General features: G+C 68.1%; 1 protein-coding gene across 3 annotated transcripts; it reads left to right on the top strand.

Annotated features, from left to right (window-relative positions):
• The first annotated feature begins 1325 nt into the window (after positions 1 to 1325).
• On the top strand, positions 1326 to 12945 carry MST1R (macrophage stimulating 1 receptor). 3 transcript variants are annotated; one of them, XM_026106640.2, is made up of 21 exons: positions 1326 to 1664; positions 2162 to 3479; positions 6518 to 6706; positions 6842 to 6967; positions 7058 to 7228; positions 7717 to 7886; positions 8129 to 8303; positions 8392 to 8537; positions 8662 to 8823; positions 8968 to 9061; positions 9189 to 9416; positions 9566 to 9712; positions 9794 to 9950; positions 10051 to 10143; positions 10251 to 10460; positions 10567 to 10647; positions 10750 to 10931; positions 11130 to 11239; positions 11378 to 11543; positions 11662 to 11798; positions 11907 to 12945. In XM_026106640.2, the coding sequence occupies exons 2-21, from the start codon at positions 2253 to 2255 to the stop codon at positions 12172 to 12174; spliced, it is 4239 nt and encodes a 1412-aa protein (XP_025962425.2). In that variant the 5' UTR covers positions 1326 to 1664; positions 2162 to 2252; the 3' UTR covers positions 12175 to 12945. The 3 variants fall into 3 exon arrangements, with proteins under 3 accessions (XP_025962425.2, XP_025962424.2, XP_064374687.1); XM_026106639.2 differs by having other exon boundaries at positions 8641 to 8823; XM_064518617.1 differs by lacking the exons at positions 11378 to 11543; positions 11662 to 11798; positions 11907 to 12945 and having other exon boundaries at positions 8641 to 8823; positions 10554 to 10647.
• The last annotated feature ends 2627 nt before the right edge of the window (positions 12946 to 15572 follow it).

The following is a 15572-nucleotide window of genomic DNA, read 5'->3' as shown; positions in this document are numbered from 1 at the left end:
AGGGAAGCGGGGGCCCAGCTGGCAGGGGGGAGCTCAGGCCAGAGGGTGGGGGTGACAAAAGGCTCCAGACAGGTGAGACAGGGCCAGCTAATGTCACAACGAGGGGAGATGGAGAAAAGGGCTGTTGGGTAAGGCGTGCGGCCAGCGTAACCACGAAGCCTTGCACAATGTGGGGCAGCAGACTTGGCAAGGCTGCAGCTGGCCAGGTGACCAGGGCAGGAGGGTAGCGAAGGGGAGCCTGTTTTCGGCATGTTTGACTCCCCGCCAAAGCACCAAGGCAGAGTCCAGAGAAAGGCAGACCTACCTGGCCTCGTCGCAGCGTGGCCCTTGGGGACCAGGTGGCGTGAGAGCAGCTGGGACGCAGAGCAGCAGCAACGCCGACTCTTCCACCTCCTCCAGCCGTTGCCAGCAAGCTCTCGACCAGGGGAAAAATACAGACATGAAGCAATAGAAACAAACTCTGTGGCTCCACTCGCAAAGCTGCGGCTGCCCTGAGGTCTCACCCCGAAGGTGCCGCTGCTGCACCCACCAGCAGTGCCGCAGCGCGGACTGGCCTGCATCCCTGACCCCCCGGGCTGGAAACCCTGGAAACCCTGGGCCTTGCAGGGAAGATCTCACCGCGGGCTGAGGATCAGCTCCGGGAAGCACCAAATGAAGCCTTTCCGGGCCTGGAGGGAGGAGACGTCTGGGGCCAGGAGCCCATGGCTAGCGTGTGCTGTCGCACACAGCTGTGGGTAACGCTGTGGTGCCGCAATCTCCCCCCGGAAGGCCAACCCGCCTGCCTGGAAATGAGTTGCAAGCCCGGTGACAGCTCAGGCAGCTTCAGCGAAGCGGTGATTTCATGTGCCTGGGGGTCGGCGGGCCCTGCTGCTGGTGCCGGCAGGCCACGGAGCCGGGGGCTGCAGCAGAGGGGCCGTAAGGTGCCCACACGCCTGAGTCCCTGCGCCGGCACTGCCGGGAGCTGCTGGGCTGCGAGGAGCCTGGCACCGGCTCGCGGGGACACATCGACGGTGGTGGCAGGCTGCAGGGCGCAGCGCGCCGGCGGGGCCTCGACCCCAGGGTCCTCCAGGCACTCGGCGCCCCGTGTCTCACCTGCCCCTCCGGGTCAGGAGCACCCCGTGTCCCTCCAGGGCACCCCGTGTCCCTCCCGAGTGTCCGCGTCCCTCCGGGGCACCGAGCACCCCACGGCCCTCCTGGGCACGGCGGGCACTCTCCGGGCAGCGCGGCCCTCGGGGGTCGCCCCGTCCCCGCAGAGCACCCGCGGCCCTCGGGCAGCCGCGCCCCGGCGGAGGGGCCGGGCCCGGCCCGCCCCGCTCCGCCCCGGCCCCGGCCCTGGCCGCGGCTCCGCTCCCGCCCCTCGCCGGAGCGGCCCGGAGCGGCCCGGAGCGGAGCGGAGCGGAGCGGCCCGGCCCCGCCGTGCGCAGCGCCTTAGGTGGGCGCCCGCTTCCCGGCCACCGCGGCTCGGCTCCGCTCGGGACGGATCGGATCGGTTCGGGACGGATCGGATCGGTTCGGGACAGCTCGGCTCGGCTCGGCTCCGCTCAGCTCGGGACGGATCGGATCGGATCAGTTCGGAACAGCCCGACTCGGGACAGCCCGGCTCGGCTCGGCTCGGCTCGGCTCGGCCCGGCCCGGCTCGGCTCGGCTCGGTCCAGCCCGTTGCGGTGCGTCCCGGGACGGTGCAGCCCGCGGGGAGGGGGAAGCAGGCGGAGGCACCGAGAGTGGCCGGGGCCTGAGACGGGGGGCCGTCGGGGATCCTCACCCCACTGCGGGCCCCGGAGGGCTGGTGAGGGTCCCTGGGGAGCTGGCAGGATCCCCAGCCCAGTCCCTGCGAGGCCGTCGGGGTCCCTGTCCCCGTTCCCAAGGTGGCAGCAGGCAGCGTTTGTCCCCCCTCCGCAGGCCCTGGTGGTTTAGCTCTTCCCCCTGCTCGCGGCGTTTGGGAAGAGGTTCGGTGCGGCCCCCCTCGAGGGGGCACCCCATGTGGGGGCACGCCAAGGCGGTGCTGAGCCCAGCGGGGCCAGCGGACGGTGCCCGCATGCGCAGCGCAGCGCTGGTGGCTGCCTCCCCCGCCGGCGCCCGGCCCTGACCTCCGGGCACGGCTCCCTCCGTGCCCCGTGCTCGCCTGACCGCGGAGGATAAACTCTCGCCGTTATTTCGGCAGGTACGATGGTGACCTGTCCGCCGGGCGTCCCGGACCCGCTCGGTGCCGAGCGCCAGCGATAACCCCGGGCTGGCTGGAGGTGCTCTGTATCATGGGACTGTCGCCCGGCGCGTGCCTCTTCCTCGCGCTCGCCCTGGCCCCGCTGCCCGCCGGCGCCTGGCAGTGCCCCCGCATCCCCTTCAGCGCCACCAGGAACTTCTCCGTCGCCTACCCGCTGCCGGGCCTCGACGCCGGCAGCCCCGTGCAGAACGTCGCTGTCTTCGCCGACCCCTCCGGGGCGGCCGCCGTCTTCGTGGCCGTCCGCAACGGGATCCTGGTGGCCAGCCCTGAGCTGCGCGTCCGCTCCGTCCTCGTCACCGGCCCCGTGGGCAGCGCCCGCTGCGAGATCTGCAGCCTGTGCCCGGCCGCGGGGGACGCCGCGAGCCCCGCGGACACCGACAACGTGCTCCTGCTGCTGGACCCCCTCGAGCCGTGGCTCTACAGCTGCGGCACGTCCCAGCGCGGCCTGTGCTACCAGCACGAGCTGGAGGTGCGTGACGGGGAGGTGGCCATCGTGGCCACGCGCTGCCTGTACTCCGCCACGGGCAACGGCCCCGCGGCCTGCCCGGACTGCGTGGCCAGCCCCCTGGGGACCAGCGCCACCGTGGTGGCCGACCGCTACGCCTCTTTCTTCTACCTCGCCTCCACCGTCAACAGCAGCATCGCGGCGCGGTACAGCCCCCGGTCGGTGTCCATCCGCAGGCTGAAGGGCACCTTGGACGGCTTCTCGGACAGCTACCACTGGCTGACGGTGCTGCCGCCCTACCGCGACAGCTACCCCATCCGTTACGTGCACTCCTTCAGCGACGGCGACTACGTGTACTTCCTGACGGTGCAGCAGGAGCACCCCCGCGCCGGCGGGTACCACACGCGGCTGGCCCGCCTCAGCACCCAGGAGCACGACCTGCGCCGCTACCGCGAGCTCATCCTGGACTGCCGCTACGAGTCGAAGCGGCGGCGGCGGCGGCAGAGCACTGAGGCGGGCGCCGAGCGCGACGTGGCCTACAATGTCCTACAAGCGGCCCACGCCGCCCGGCCTGGCGCCCGGCTGGCCCACGACCTCAGCATCAACGCCACGGAGCTGGTGCTCTTCGGGGCCTTCGCGGAGAGTCAGGCGGAGAGCAGGGCGCCGCGCGAGTACTCGGCCGTGTGTGCCTTCCCCCTCCGCCTCCTCAACCAGGCCATCGAGGACGGCATGGACAAGTGCTGCGGGATCAACGGGCAGCCGCTGCTGCGGGGACTCAACTTCTACCAGCCTGTGGAGTACTGCCCACACAACGTGAGTCCCTCTGTCCTCCCTCGGGGCCGGGCCGACTTCAGGATCTGCCCTTGTGCCGGGTGCGGGAGGCAGGGGGAAAGGGTGGAGGACGGGTGGCATTTTGGGTCTGAGTGGGCTTCAGTTTGATCCGGGGGGTGGTTGGTTTGGTTTTTACCCTCCAGAAGGAGGAAATCTGGCTAAATTTAATGAAACGACCTTTGGAAATGGGTAGGGATGTTTAATTTAAAGCAGCATTGCTAAAAGGCTGGACGGCACTGGAAGGTCCTTTGCATCCAAGCCTGAAGGAGAGGTAGGGCATGTCCAGGCCACCTTAGTCTGCGTCCCTGTTGCCGGACGTCATGGTCACTGCTTTAGGGAGCAAGTGGGGACGGATGGGGCTCTGGCCCTTGTGTCTTGGTGTCTCATCGGCCTGTGGACTCGCAGTCGTGTCTTGCCTCCATGACGTTGCGGTGCTGTGAGCTTTGCTGGCCTTGTCCAGCTGAGGTCAGGGGTGGTAGGTGGCCCCGATGAGGACCTACTCTTAAAACGGTGGTAGGTGGCCCCGATGAGGACCTACTCTTAAAATGGTGGTAGGTGGCCCAGATGAGGACCTACCCTTAAAACCTGGGAGCCGGGCAACTGCGCTGCGTTGTTCGCAGGCGGAAAGCGGATGGGTGCAGCCCGGGGTCCCGGGAAATGCTTGTAAAACTGGGTGGCTCCGAGCGCTGGGTTGGGCCGAGGGAAAGCCAGGGAATGTTGCAGAAGCGCCAACTGTTGTGAGTCAACGCCGTGAACCTTCCCGGCTGCTTTATCGCAGGAGACGTTGCGTTTTCCCCAGGCTCACCTCTCCCTGTCGCTTGGCCGTGCCGGCGAGCCAGGTAGTGGGTGGCCCTGCGCCGCGGCCTGTTATCGCCGCGATCTCGCCGCGCTCCGCGGCCTGGGGAGGGCCGTGTTGCTCAGATCAGGGCTGCTGTTTCCTCCGGTCTGGGGAAGGGCAGAAGCGCGGCCGTTCCTGGCACGCCAGCACACCTACGCCTCGGCGATAAACCGGCGCTGGCTCCGCTTGGCCTCCTGCCAGCCCCAGGGTGCAAAAGTCTCCCTGCTCTGCTTGCCTCTCGGGCTGCTCTGATGACGCTGTGGTTCCTGGCAGATCGAGCTCCGCAGGACACTGATTAACCCGTTTCCCTGCCGCTTTGCGAGCGGGGCTGCGTTCGGGGGAATCCCGGCGCCCGGCATTTCCCATGGCTTAAAGCAGGCAGGGCGGTTTGCAGGTGCTGGGCCGAGGTCCCCGACTGAGCTGCCCCACCGGCAGACGCCGAGCTCCTCGCTGGGGGTCCCCCAGACCCGTCTGGGGACGTTTGGCGTGGGCGGCGAGCTGGGCCCGGTGCTCGGATCCGGCCCGGGCGTCCCAGCGGCGCGAGGCCTCGGCTTGCTGCCGGGGCCGTGGTGGCGGATGAGCGTGCCCGTCCGAGGAGGGTGACGCCACCGGGACGCCCCGTGACCCGAGCGGCTGTCCCCGGGGCCCTGGCGGGAGCAGGGCCAGCCCCAGCCGCCCTCCCTCTCCCTCTTGCTTGCCCCCACTCCAAGGGCCCCCCCGGCGCGCGTCCCTGCCCTTGTTTATGGCCACCCTCTTGAGCTTGTTTATGCGCGAGTGGGGCCGCGGGGGGGATTGGGCCATGGAGCAGCCTCACGGAGCACCACCGGCCTCCTGTGGTGCCACCGCCAGCGAAGCGCCGGGCCTCACCGTGGCCTCGGATCCCCCTGCGCCGCTCTCACGGCTGCCCCGAGGGCCGGGCTGGGCGTGCGAGGGCGGCCCGGGGTGCCCAGCCTTTCCGCCCGCCCGTCCCCCGGGCCGCGGCTCCATCTCGGCAGAGAAACCGCAGGCGGAAGCGCGATGAGTCACCGGGGTTTCTCGTCTGGGCCGGTGGCAGCGCCGTGGGCGGGAGCCCCGTGGCCGGCACCCTCGGTCCCTCGTGGACGGCAGCTGGCACGGCTGCAGCCCCGGGCTCGTCTCGGCCGGTCCCGGCGCTTCCCTGCCCCGCCTGGGCTCCGTGGCTGACCCGCAGGTGAGCCACTTCCACCTCTCCCTGGTCGGGCGCCGGAGCGGAGCGGAGCGGAGCCGGCAGAGGGGCGGCCGTGCCCGGGCAGGCGTGGGGCTCCCGGCGCTGGGGGCTGCCCCGGCTTGCTGGCCTCCGCCACAGCGACGAGAAGCAGCAGGGAGCAGGGCAGGGCGCAGCCAGATCCCCTCCTTTTCCCGGCGGCGCAGGGCAGAGCTTGCACCGCAGACAGCTCACCGCCGCTCTGAGTCACTGCCGGGCTGCTCCCACGGGGATCCCACAAGGGGACCCCAAGTTCCCCCAGCCCCCAAGTGCTGGGGACGGGGGGATCCAGCAGTGGGGCCACAGATGGGCCTGGCCGTCTCCTTTGGTCCTGGCAGCTCTCTGAGCCCCTGCGGATGGGGAAGGCTCGCCCTGGGGGTGGCCGCTGCCCAGGCCCCCAGCCTGTTCCCTGCCAGCGTGGGCAGAGGGCACGGCAGCCCCCTTGCCAGCTGCGCCACCGGGGGGGATTGGTCCCCGGGGCCGGCAGTGGCATCGCTGATAATCATGTCCCGATGCGGAGGGGAAGGCAGGACCCACCAGCGGATGCCGCGCTGCTCCCAGGATGCCGGGCTGGCAGGGCAGGAGGTGGGCAGCTAGAGATCGGGCTCTGGCAGCAAGGGCCCACCGGCACTTTGGTCCCCCCCAAATCCCCAGCTGCTTTTTGAGCCCTGGAGGGAGCTGGGGTTCAGGTGAACAAGCACCTGCCTGCCCCTCTGCCGGCTCAGCCCAGGGAGGAACCAGCCCCAAGGCGGCGCTCAGGCATCCTCCCTGCTCCCCGGGAGCTCGGGCAACGTTGCGGGACGGCCTCAAAACAGCTCGCTCACAGCCGCCTTTGCTTCGGCCTCACTTCCAGGAGTTGGCAAGCATCGTCCCCCGCCGCGCTTTGCACCCTGCGGGAACCTGGGCGGCATGGGTGGGCACGCGGGGCCAGCTTCGAGGCATCTCTGCGCTTGGCCGCAGGTGGACCTCTCGGCGCCCGTGGTGAACACCAGCTGCTGGGACCAGCCCACCCTCGTCCCCGCCACCTCCCACAAGGTGGACCTCTTCAACGGGCGCCTGGTGGGCGTCCTCCTCACCTCCATCTTTGTCACCGCCCTCGGGGACGTCACCGTGGCCCACTTGGGCACGGCGGAGGGGCGCATCTTCCAGGTAGCCTCCCCTGCACACTGCCGGCGCCCGGCTGGGCGTACCGCCAGGCGTTGGGCCCATATTGACCTGAGCCCAGCACCCTGTTGGCATCAGGCCCAGCTTGGTGCTCAGCGCCGTGCTCTGTCCCCTCCGCAGATGGTGCTCCAGCGGTCCAGCTCCTTCGTGATCACCTTGGCCAACTTCTCCCTAGGCGAGCCGCAGCCGGTGCAGCGCGCCGTGGGGCTGCAGGGGCACTCGCTGCTCTTTGCCAGCGGCAGCAAGGTGAGAGGGGCCGCCGGGTGCCAGGCCTTTGCCTCGGTGCTGCTGCTTGGCTGCACACGCTCCTGCTCTGCTCTGCTCTCTGTCCCCCAGGTGTGGCGCGTGAACGTCACCGGCCCAGGCTGCCGCCACTTCTCCACGTGCCAGCGCTGCCTGCACGCTGAGCGGTTCATGGGCTGCGGCTGGTGCGGGGGCACGTGCACGCGCCGCGAGGAGTGCAAGGGCCACTGGATCCAGGACTACTGCTCACCTGTCCTCACTGATGTAGGTCTGCACCGGCCCCCCGGCCCCCTGTGATAGTGAATCCAGCCCAGCGGGCCATGCTCCCTGCTCTAGGGGGTCCTAGGTGATGGGGAGGGACCCCGGCGTGTGTGGTTGAGCGTCCCACTCAGAGCAGGACCAGTGCCACGTCTGTGGCTTCGCTGTGGCTGGAGACCCCCCTCCTGGGGACGCGTCCTTGTGCCATCCCGAGGAAGGAGCCTGACCCGGCTCCAGCCTGGCCCGTGGCCTCTTGCTCTGCTGGGAAGGGAAGGGTTTGGCTCCATCACAGGCTGCTCCCGTCAGTGCTGGGAAGAGTTTGGCTCCATCGTCTTCGCAGCTGCCCTTTAAGCAATTGTAGCTGCAATTAGGTCCCCCTTGGCCGGCCCGAGCTGGCTCTGCCCTTCCTCGGGTGCCGCAGCCCTGGTTTTGCTGCTGGCAGGCAGCCCGGGCTGCGCGGGGCGCCCGATGCGACGCGTCCGCCTCTCCCGCAGTTCCACCCCAGGAGCGCCCCGCTGGGCGGCCGGACCCGGCTGACGCTCTGTGGCATGACCTTCCGTTCCCGCCTGGACCCGGACGCCCCTACGGGCCCCACCAGCACCTACCAGGTGACGGTGGGGCAGCAGGTGTGCACCATGCTGCCCGACGAGACCAGGAGCCACAGGTGGGACATAGCTGTGACGTGCTTGGGCGGGATGGGAGCAGGAAAGGGGCCGGGACTGTCATCCCTGTGCCTCCATCCCACGGCAAGGGGGACTTGGGGTGGCAGGGGATGCGGGCCATCCACTTTGGGAATGGGTATGGGGACAGGGCCACTCCAGACGCCCTGGAGGGCAGCCTGGAGAGGAGGAGCGCGGGTGGCTCTGCGGGTGCCCCAGACGCGCTGACCCGACCCCCTGCCTGCAGGTCGCTGCCCACGTTGCGCCGCAAGGACTTCGTGGACGTGCTGGTGTGCGAGCTGGAACCGGGCGGCGTGCAGGCGGCGGGGCCGGCCGACGTGGTGCTCAGCATCAACGAGACCACGGGGCCTGCGGGCTTCCGGGTCAACGGCTCCTCCGACCTCAGCGGCTTCGTCTTCGTGGTAGGGCCCTGCGCCGCTGGCGGCGGGGACGCCCAGGCTGTGCGGGGCTGCCCGCCCGCCCGCCGCCACCAGCCGCCTCTCTGCCCAGGTGCCCAACGTGAGCTCCGTCCGCCCCCCGTTCGGCCCACGCAGCGGCGGCACCGAGATCACTGTCCGCGGCAGCAACCTCACAGCGGGGAGCAGCTGGCGGGTGACGCTCAATGACTCCGAGTGCCCCCTGGCCGGGCAGCCCAGGTATGCCCGGGCGTCCCTGTCCTGGCCGGGAGGCAGCGTGCTGCCCAGCCTGCTGCGAGGAAGGGGCCCGGGGACCCCTGTGCCGGTGCCACTCTGCCCCCAGCCACCGCTGCTGTGTCCCCAGCCAGGGAGACGGGGCGATTCGCTGCATCGCTCCCACTGCCAGCGGCCTCGGCATGGCCTCCGTGGCCCTGTGGATCGACGGGAAGCAGTTCCCGGCCCCGGAGCCCTTCCAGTATCGTCCTGACCCCTTCATTTTGGGCATCACCCCCAACTGCAGCTACGAGTGAGTGTGTGGGCACCCTTCCCCGGGGACACCCCTGGCCCCCATCACGCAGGGGTGGTGACCGTGTGAGGTGCCCGGCACAGCGTGCCCGGCTCCCGCCCTGGCACTGTGCACCCCGGGGCCCTGACCGCTGCCCTCCTGCAGGGGCTCCACGCTCACCCTCTTTGGGACCCACCTGGACTCCGTGTATCAAGCCAAGATCCGCTTTGAGGCCAGTGGTGTGAAGACCGAAACCCAGGTAAGTGCTGGGGCAGCCCCGGGGGACAAGAGGCAAGAGGCCGTCCCGTGCCACCCCCTGCCCACGACGGCCGTGGCTCCCGGCAGCCCTGGGCCCTCTGGCAGTGGCAGCACCCTCTTGCCTGCAGGCGTGCCAGGGCCCCCGGGTGCCCGACCAGCTGCTGTGCCAGAGCCCGGCCTTCCCCTTCGAGAACAAGGTGGAGACAGCCGCCGGGAACCTGAGCGTGCTGCTGGACGGCGCTGCTGACCGCTGGCTCTTCCGCCTCCGCTACTACCCCCGGCCCGAGATCTTCCCTTTTGAGCATGAGGACAGGCGGTACCACCTCAAACCTGGCGACGATGAGATCGAGATCCATGTATGTAGAAGGGCAGGGCATGGGTGGGCATGGGCTGTCTGCGCCAGGACCATCTGGAGAGCTGAGGGGGTGAGAGAAGGGGATGGGGTCGAGCAGAGCCACCGGCCCCTGTCCGGGGACCTCTCGGTAAGGGGAGTTTGTCCGGGCAGCAATTTGGGCTGGACGCCCTGGCCACCTGCATGAACATCACCATGACAGTGGGGGGCCGGGACTGCCACCCCAACGTGCTGAAGAACGAGGTGACCTGCCGGCTGCCCAGGGAGCTGCGTCTGCCCCCGGACGGGGCTCCCGTGCAGGTAGGTGCCGAGCAGGCACGATGCCCTACCAGGCTCCCCCAGGGTGGCCCCATGGCCTGCTGAGCCCCCCGCTCCCTCCAGATCTGCGTCAACGGTGCCTGCAAGGACCTGGGCTTGGTGCTTGCCACCTCCTCGCTGGACCTGGTGGCCAGCGTTGCCCTGGGCACCGGCATCACCTTCCTGGCCTTTGTCGTCCTGGTGTTTGCGCTGCTGAAATGGAAGTGGAGGAAGAAGAGAGGTGAGTGCCCGCTGGCCCTGCTTCCCCCGGCGCTGGTCTCCCGCTCCGGGGTGCTGCTGGAGTGCGACCGGCCTGCGGGGCCCTGTGCTCATGTCCACAGGGACGGAGAACCTGGAGCTGCTGGTGAATCCAGGCAGGTCGGAGCCTCCCAGCACCACCCAGCGCCCTGGCGTCGACTACAGGGAGGTGCTGGGTAAGCGGGGCCTGGCGGGTGGCAGGGAGGGCAGAGCGGCCGGGCCAGCCCGGCACAGCCAGCCGTGGCAGCCCTGGCTCTGACGGTGCCTCTGCCTGTCCCGGCAGTGGTGCCCGCAGCCGTCAGTCCTGGCCGGCCTGGCCCCCGTGCGTGGTTTGCCGGCGCTGGCGCCACAGGTAGCGGCTCCCCCGTGCCCCTGCTCAGGGCCACGTCCTGCTGCCTCGAGGACCTGCAGCCGGAGCTGCTGGAGGAGGTGAAGGACATCCTCATCCCCGAGGACCGGCTCGTCACTCACCGGCACCAGATCATCGGCAAAGGTGAGTCCCCTGCACCAGGGGAGCCCCGGGCAGTTTGGCACAGCCAGGCTGCCGCCTTGCACCCCGCCTTGGATATCTGTTGTCCCACCCCAGGTGTGTCCCACAGGGCACTTTGGCAGCGTGTACCATGGCACGTATATGGACCCGCTGCTTGGAGCGGTTCACTGCGCTATCAAGTCCCTGAACCGTGAGTAGCGCCTCTCCCCAGCTCCTCCGGTTCCTCCTGGGCTGCCTGCCCGAAAGGCGGCCGGCCCAAAACGTGGTGCCCCATGGCTTCACCCCTTCCCAGGCATCACAGACGTGGAGGAGGTGGAGGAGTTCCTGCGCGAGGGCATCCTCATGAAGAGCTTCCACCACCCCCAAGTTCTCTCGCTCATCGGGGTCTGCCTGCCTCGCCAGGGGCTGCCCCTTGTCGTGCTGCCCTACATGCGCCATGGTGACCTGCGGCACTTCATCCGCGCCGAGGAACGGGTAGGGCTCCCGAGGGTGCTGTTGTCTCTTGCCCTTGCCCGCCCCACTGGCAGCAGGCACTGCTGGTGGAGCACGGCCCAGGGCTGCGGGGGGGCTAGGGCACCCCGAGGGCGTAGGCTGGGTGCAGGTGACACAGGGACAGCGACCGCGCCAGGACCTCGCCCCACTAAACACCCCTGCCCCCTTCCCATCCTGCAGAGCCCCACGGTGAAGGACCTCATCGGCTTCGGGCTGCAGGTTGCCCTGGGCATGGAGTACCTGGCCCAGAAGAAGTTCGTGCACAGGGACCTGGCTGCCAGGAACTGCATGTGAGTGCGACCAGCACTCCGCAGACCCCTCCGCTCGCGGGTTCACCCCAGCCCGGGCATGTGACCCGGCCCCACAGAGCCTCGTCTCACCCCTGTCCCAGCCAGTGGGTCCCCCCTGAGCTGGACTCTGCTCCACAGGCTGGATGAGACATTCACAGTGAAGGTGGCCGACTTTGGGCTGGCGCGGGACGTGTTCGACAAGGAGTACTACAGCATCCGGCGGCACCGGCACGCCAAGCTGCCCGTCAAGTGGATGGCCCTGGAGAGCCTGCAAACCCAGAAGTTCACCACCAAGTCGGATGTGGTAGGCATGCCCCCTGCCTCCTACCCCCGCCAGGGCCCCGGCATGGCCGTGCCACCAGGGCTGGGGACCCCCGGCACGTGGGGCTGTGCCAGCCTGCCCCTCACTCTCTGCTTCCCAGTGGTCCTTCGGGGTGCTCATGTGGGAGCTGCTGACGCGGGGGGCATCGCCGTACCCCGAGGTGGACCCCTACGACATCACCCGCTACCTGCTGCGCGGGAGACGTCTGCCGCAGCCCGAGTACTGCCCCGACTCGCTGTGAGTGGCGCCAGCTGGGCATCCCGGGGAGGGCGGTGGGGGGCCCTGGTGTCTGGACGTGGGGCTGGTGAGGGGCGCCTGCTGGTGCTGACGGGGATGTCGGGGCAGGTATGCGGTGATGCTGAGCTGCTGGGCCCCCGCTCCCGAGGAGAGACCGTCCTTCTCCATCCTGGTGAGCGAGCTGGAGGGCATCCTGGCCTCCCTCGAGGGCGAGCACTACGTCAACCTGGCTGTTACCTACGTCAACCTGGAGCGTGGCCCTCCCTTCCCACCAATGGCTTCTGACCAGGGCCAGCTGGCCGCCAGTGGCGATGAGGATGATGATGAAGAGGAAGAGGAGGAGGAGGAGGAAGAAGAGGACATGGCTGTGTGCTAAGGGGAGTGCTCCGTGCCGTGGGGCTCCTGGACTGCCAGTGTGGGGTGCTCTCCCAGTGGGATGGACACCAGAACACAGCTGGTGTTGTGGGGCGCTCTCCTGATGGGATGGATGTCAGGACACAGCTGGGTGCTGTGGGGCACTCTCCTGATGGGATGGAGGCCGGGACACAGCTGGGTGCTGTGGGGCACTGACCCGATGAGATGAAGGCCAGGACTCAGCTGGGTGCTGTGGGGCACTGACCCGATGGGATGGAGGCTGGGACAAGGCTGGGTGCTGTGGGGCACTGACCCAGTGGGATGGAGGCTGGGACAAGGCTGGGTGCTGTGGGGCACTGACCCAATGGGATGGAGGCTGGGACAAGGCTGGGTGCTGTGGGGCACTCTCCCCAGGGCTCACACCAGCACCCTTTTGGGTGCTATGGTGCCCCCTGACTTGGTCCCACACTGACCAGGTGCTGTGGGGCTCAGCCCCACGCTGGCTGGGTGCCATGGGGCTTCCGGGCTTGGCCTATGGTGGCAGGGCTGTGCTGGGGGGCTCCTGGGCTCAGCCCCACGTCGGCAGGGCTTTGCCATGGCCGCGCTTGCTGCAAGCCCTGGGGATGCATCTGTGGGTGCTGGGAACACCGTGGGGCTCAGCAGCGTTTGACCCGTCCAGGCGGACCCATCCCGTGCGGTTCAATAGGATGTCTGGGGTTTGCAGGATACCTGCGGGCTGTACGTATTCAGCGTTCACCCTCTGAATCACTCATAAAACCCTGATTATATTTTTTCCCAGGCTGTGGGCAGTGTTTTTGGCTGCGGCCGTGCTCGGTGACCCCTTTTCTCACGTCGCGGGTGCTCCCCGGCTCCGGGCCCCCCCGGCCCCCCACCTCACCCCCTATAGGGGCAGCCCCTTTCGCGGGGCTGGCAGGGAAGGGTGCTGGGGTGCCGGTGGCGGCGGGCGCCCGCACCGTTCCCGTGCCAGCCACGGGAGGGCACCTGCAGACCGGCGCTGGCGCGGCCGCCCCCGGGCCCAGCCCCAGGCGGGCAGCCCAGGGGCGCCGGGCCCGGCACCAGCACCCGCAGCGCCCCACGCCGGGTTGCCCCGCGCTGCCAACGGGACCCAGGTGTCCTGGAGGCCAAGTGAAAGCATTCCCCCCCCCCAAAACTCCCCCCAGCCCCCTCCTCGCTCCAGAGCCCCTGGGCCGGCTCGCGAGGCTGTGCCACATGGACGATCCCAAACCGCAGTCGGGGCCGAGCCCCGCGGGATGCCGTGGCCTCGCGTGCCGTCGGGTTCGGCTGCCTACCTGGGCAGGTTCATGGCCGCCGCGGCGAGCTCGTGTCTCGTTGGATAGTAACCTTTAAAACAGCTTAATCTGCGGCTAAATATAGCCCCGGCGGCTCGCTGCTAACCGAGGGATCTGCTCAAGGCAGTTACGCTGTGTGATGGCTCCCAGTGCCGATTTGCAACGCGTGTGCTTTCCGCAACCCTGCAGCTCACTCCTCGCACCCACAGCCCGGGCCTCACGGTCTGGGGTCCCTGCGCCCGCCGGGGGATGGCACACAGAGCCCCCCCAAGCTCTGCTCCCCTGGGACAGGACCTGGGAAGCCTGAGGTCTGGCTGTCCAGCCAGGATGGATCAGGCGGTGCAGCGCAGTGTGGGGCAGGACCTGGGTAGGGGGTCGGGGTGCCCCTGGGATCATGGTGCCCCTGCGATCACGGTGCCCAGGGCATGGGATTGCAGTGCCCAGGGGATTGTGGTGCTGAGGACACGGGATCACGGTGCCCGTGGGATCATCGTGCCCAAGGCATGGGATCACCGTGCCCATGGGAACATAGTGACCATGGAGTCCAGGTGCTCCTGGGATCAGCATATGGGATCATGGTGCAGGTTGCTGTGCCCAGGGTACGGGATCATGGTGCCCATGGGATCATGGTGCCAATGAGACTGCAGTGCCCATGGGGTCGCAGTGCCCCGGGATCACAGTGCCCAGGGCATGGGATCATGGTCTCCCTGGGATCGTGGTGCCCATGGGGTTGCGGTGCCGCTGGGAGCATGGTGCCCAGGGCATGGGACTGTGGTGCCCATGGGCTCGTGGTGCCCAGGGTATGGGATCATGGTGCCCATGAGATTGCAGTGCCCATGGAGTCGCAGTGGCCATGGGATTGTGACGTCCCAGGCATGGGACTGTGGTGTCCATGGGATCACAGTGCCCATGGCGTTGCGATGCCCATGGAATCGTGGTGCTCATGGGATCATGGTTCCCAGGGCATGGGATTGCCCATGGGATCACGGTGCCCGTATGACCACCATGCCCAGGGCCTGTTGTACCCGAGTGTGAGCTGTTCAGTTCGCTTCGCGTCCCCTTCCCAATTTGCCCAGTCCTGGTCAGGGTTCCTTTCCCAGGTCTCCTTGTTCAGTGCTGGTGGACAGCAGCCACCTTCCCAAACACTCTCCCCTAAACCTAACTGTGGGGTTCAGCCTTCCTCCCCGAAGCTGCTGGGAGGGCCAGGGAGGGAGGCAGGAGGAGGACATCCCTCCGGTGGGGGGGACATCGGGCCTGGCCATGGGGGTGCCCCACTGTGGCCAGGTCTCATTAGCAGCCTCACTTAATTACCCCCCCCCCCAATTGCTTCAGCCGCTGCCCGCGCAGGCGGCTGCACTGCAGCCCAGCTCCCCCGGGACTTTGCCAAGTCTGCGGCAGGCTGTTGTTAAGGCTCTCCAGGACAGGGGAGAAGAAGATACTTCAGTACCAAAGTTATTAAAAAAAATGAGAATTTTAACTGTGTATTGTGTTAATGTGAGCGTGCATTTCATCCCAAAAATGACCTTGAACCTACAATTAATCAGCCAAATTGGGAAACAAAATTCATTAGCTGAAGTGAGCAGCAGAAGGGGGTTGTCTCCTGATCTTAATGCAGATCTCAGCAGGTCTCTGAGATGCAGCCACCGGGGCCGGGTCGCCGTGTTGGCGACATCCTGGGCGGCACAGTGGGGACACGCCGTGGGGGCACGTGCCACCGAGCCGGTGGCAGCGGTTCTTGGCTCCTCCAGGGCATGGATGAGTGTTTCTTCAAATCGAAAGTGTGGTGACTCGGTGCTTTTTGCACATCGCCCCAGAGGAGCGGGGCTGAGAAACCCGGAGACTTTCGATGCCGGGCAAGTCAGCTGTGGGGCTCCTTTTGCTTGCGGCGATGTGGGACGGCGGGTTTTCACCGGGATCTCCCGACGGGATGGTCTGGTGACATGGGGGCGCTTTCCCAGCCCGGGCTCCAGCTCCGGGGGGATGAAAATCCCCTGGGAGATACCTGGGATGAGACACAGGAACCGAGGAGGAGGACGGCGACAGGTATCAGCCCCTCGGATAGCTTTCCAAAGGTCTGGGGTGGGTTGGGGCAGGATTTGGGCCTGAGTGC

Source organism: Dromaius novaehollandiae, chromosome 12, assembly GCF_036370855.1.
Source record: "Dromaius novaehollandiae isolate bDroNov1 chromosome 12, bDroNov1.hap1, whole genome shotgun sequence".
Taxonomy (NCBI): Eukaryota; Metazoa; Chordata; class Aves; order Casuariiformes; family Dromaiidae; genus Dromaius; species Dromaius novaehollandiae.
The sequence above is the reverse complement of the archived record's forward strand: the minus strand, read 5'-3'. Positions and strand labels throughout refer to the sequence as shown.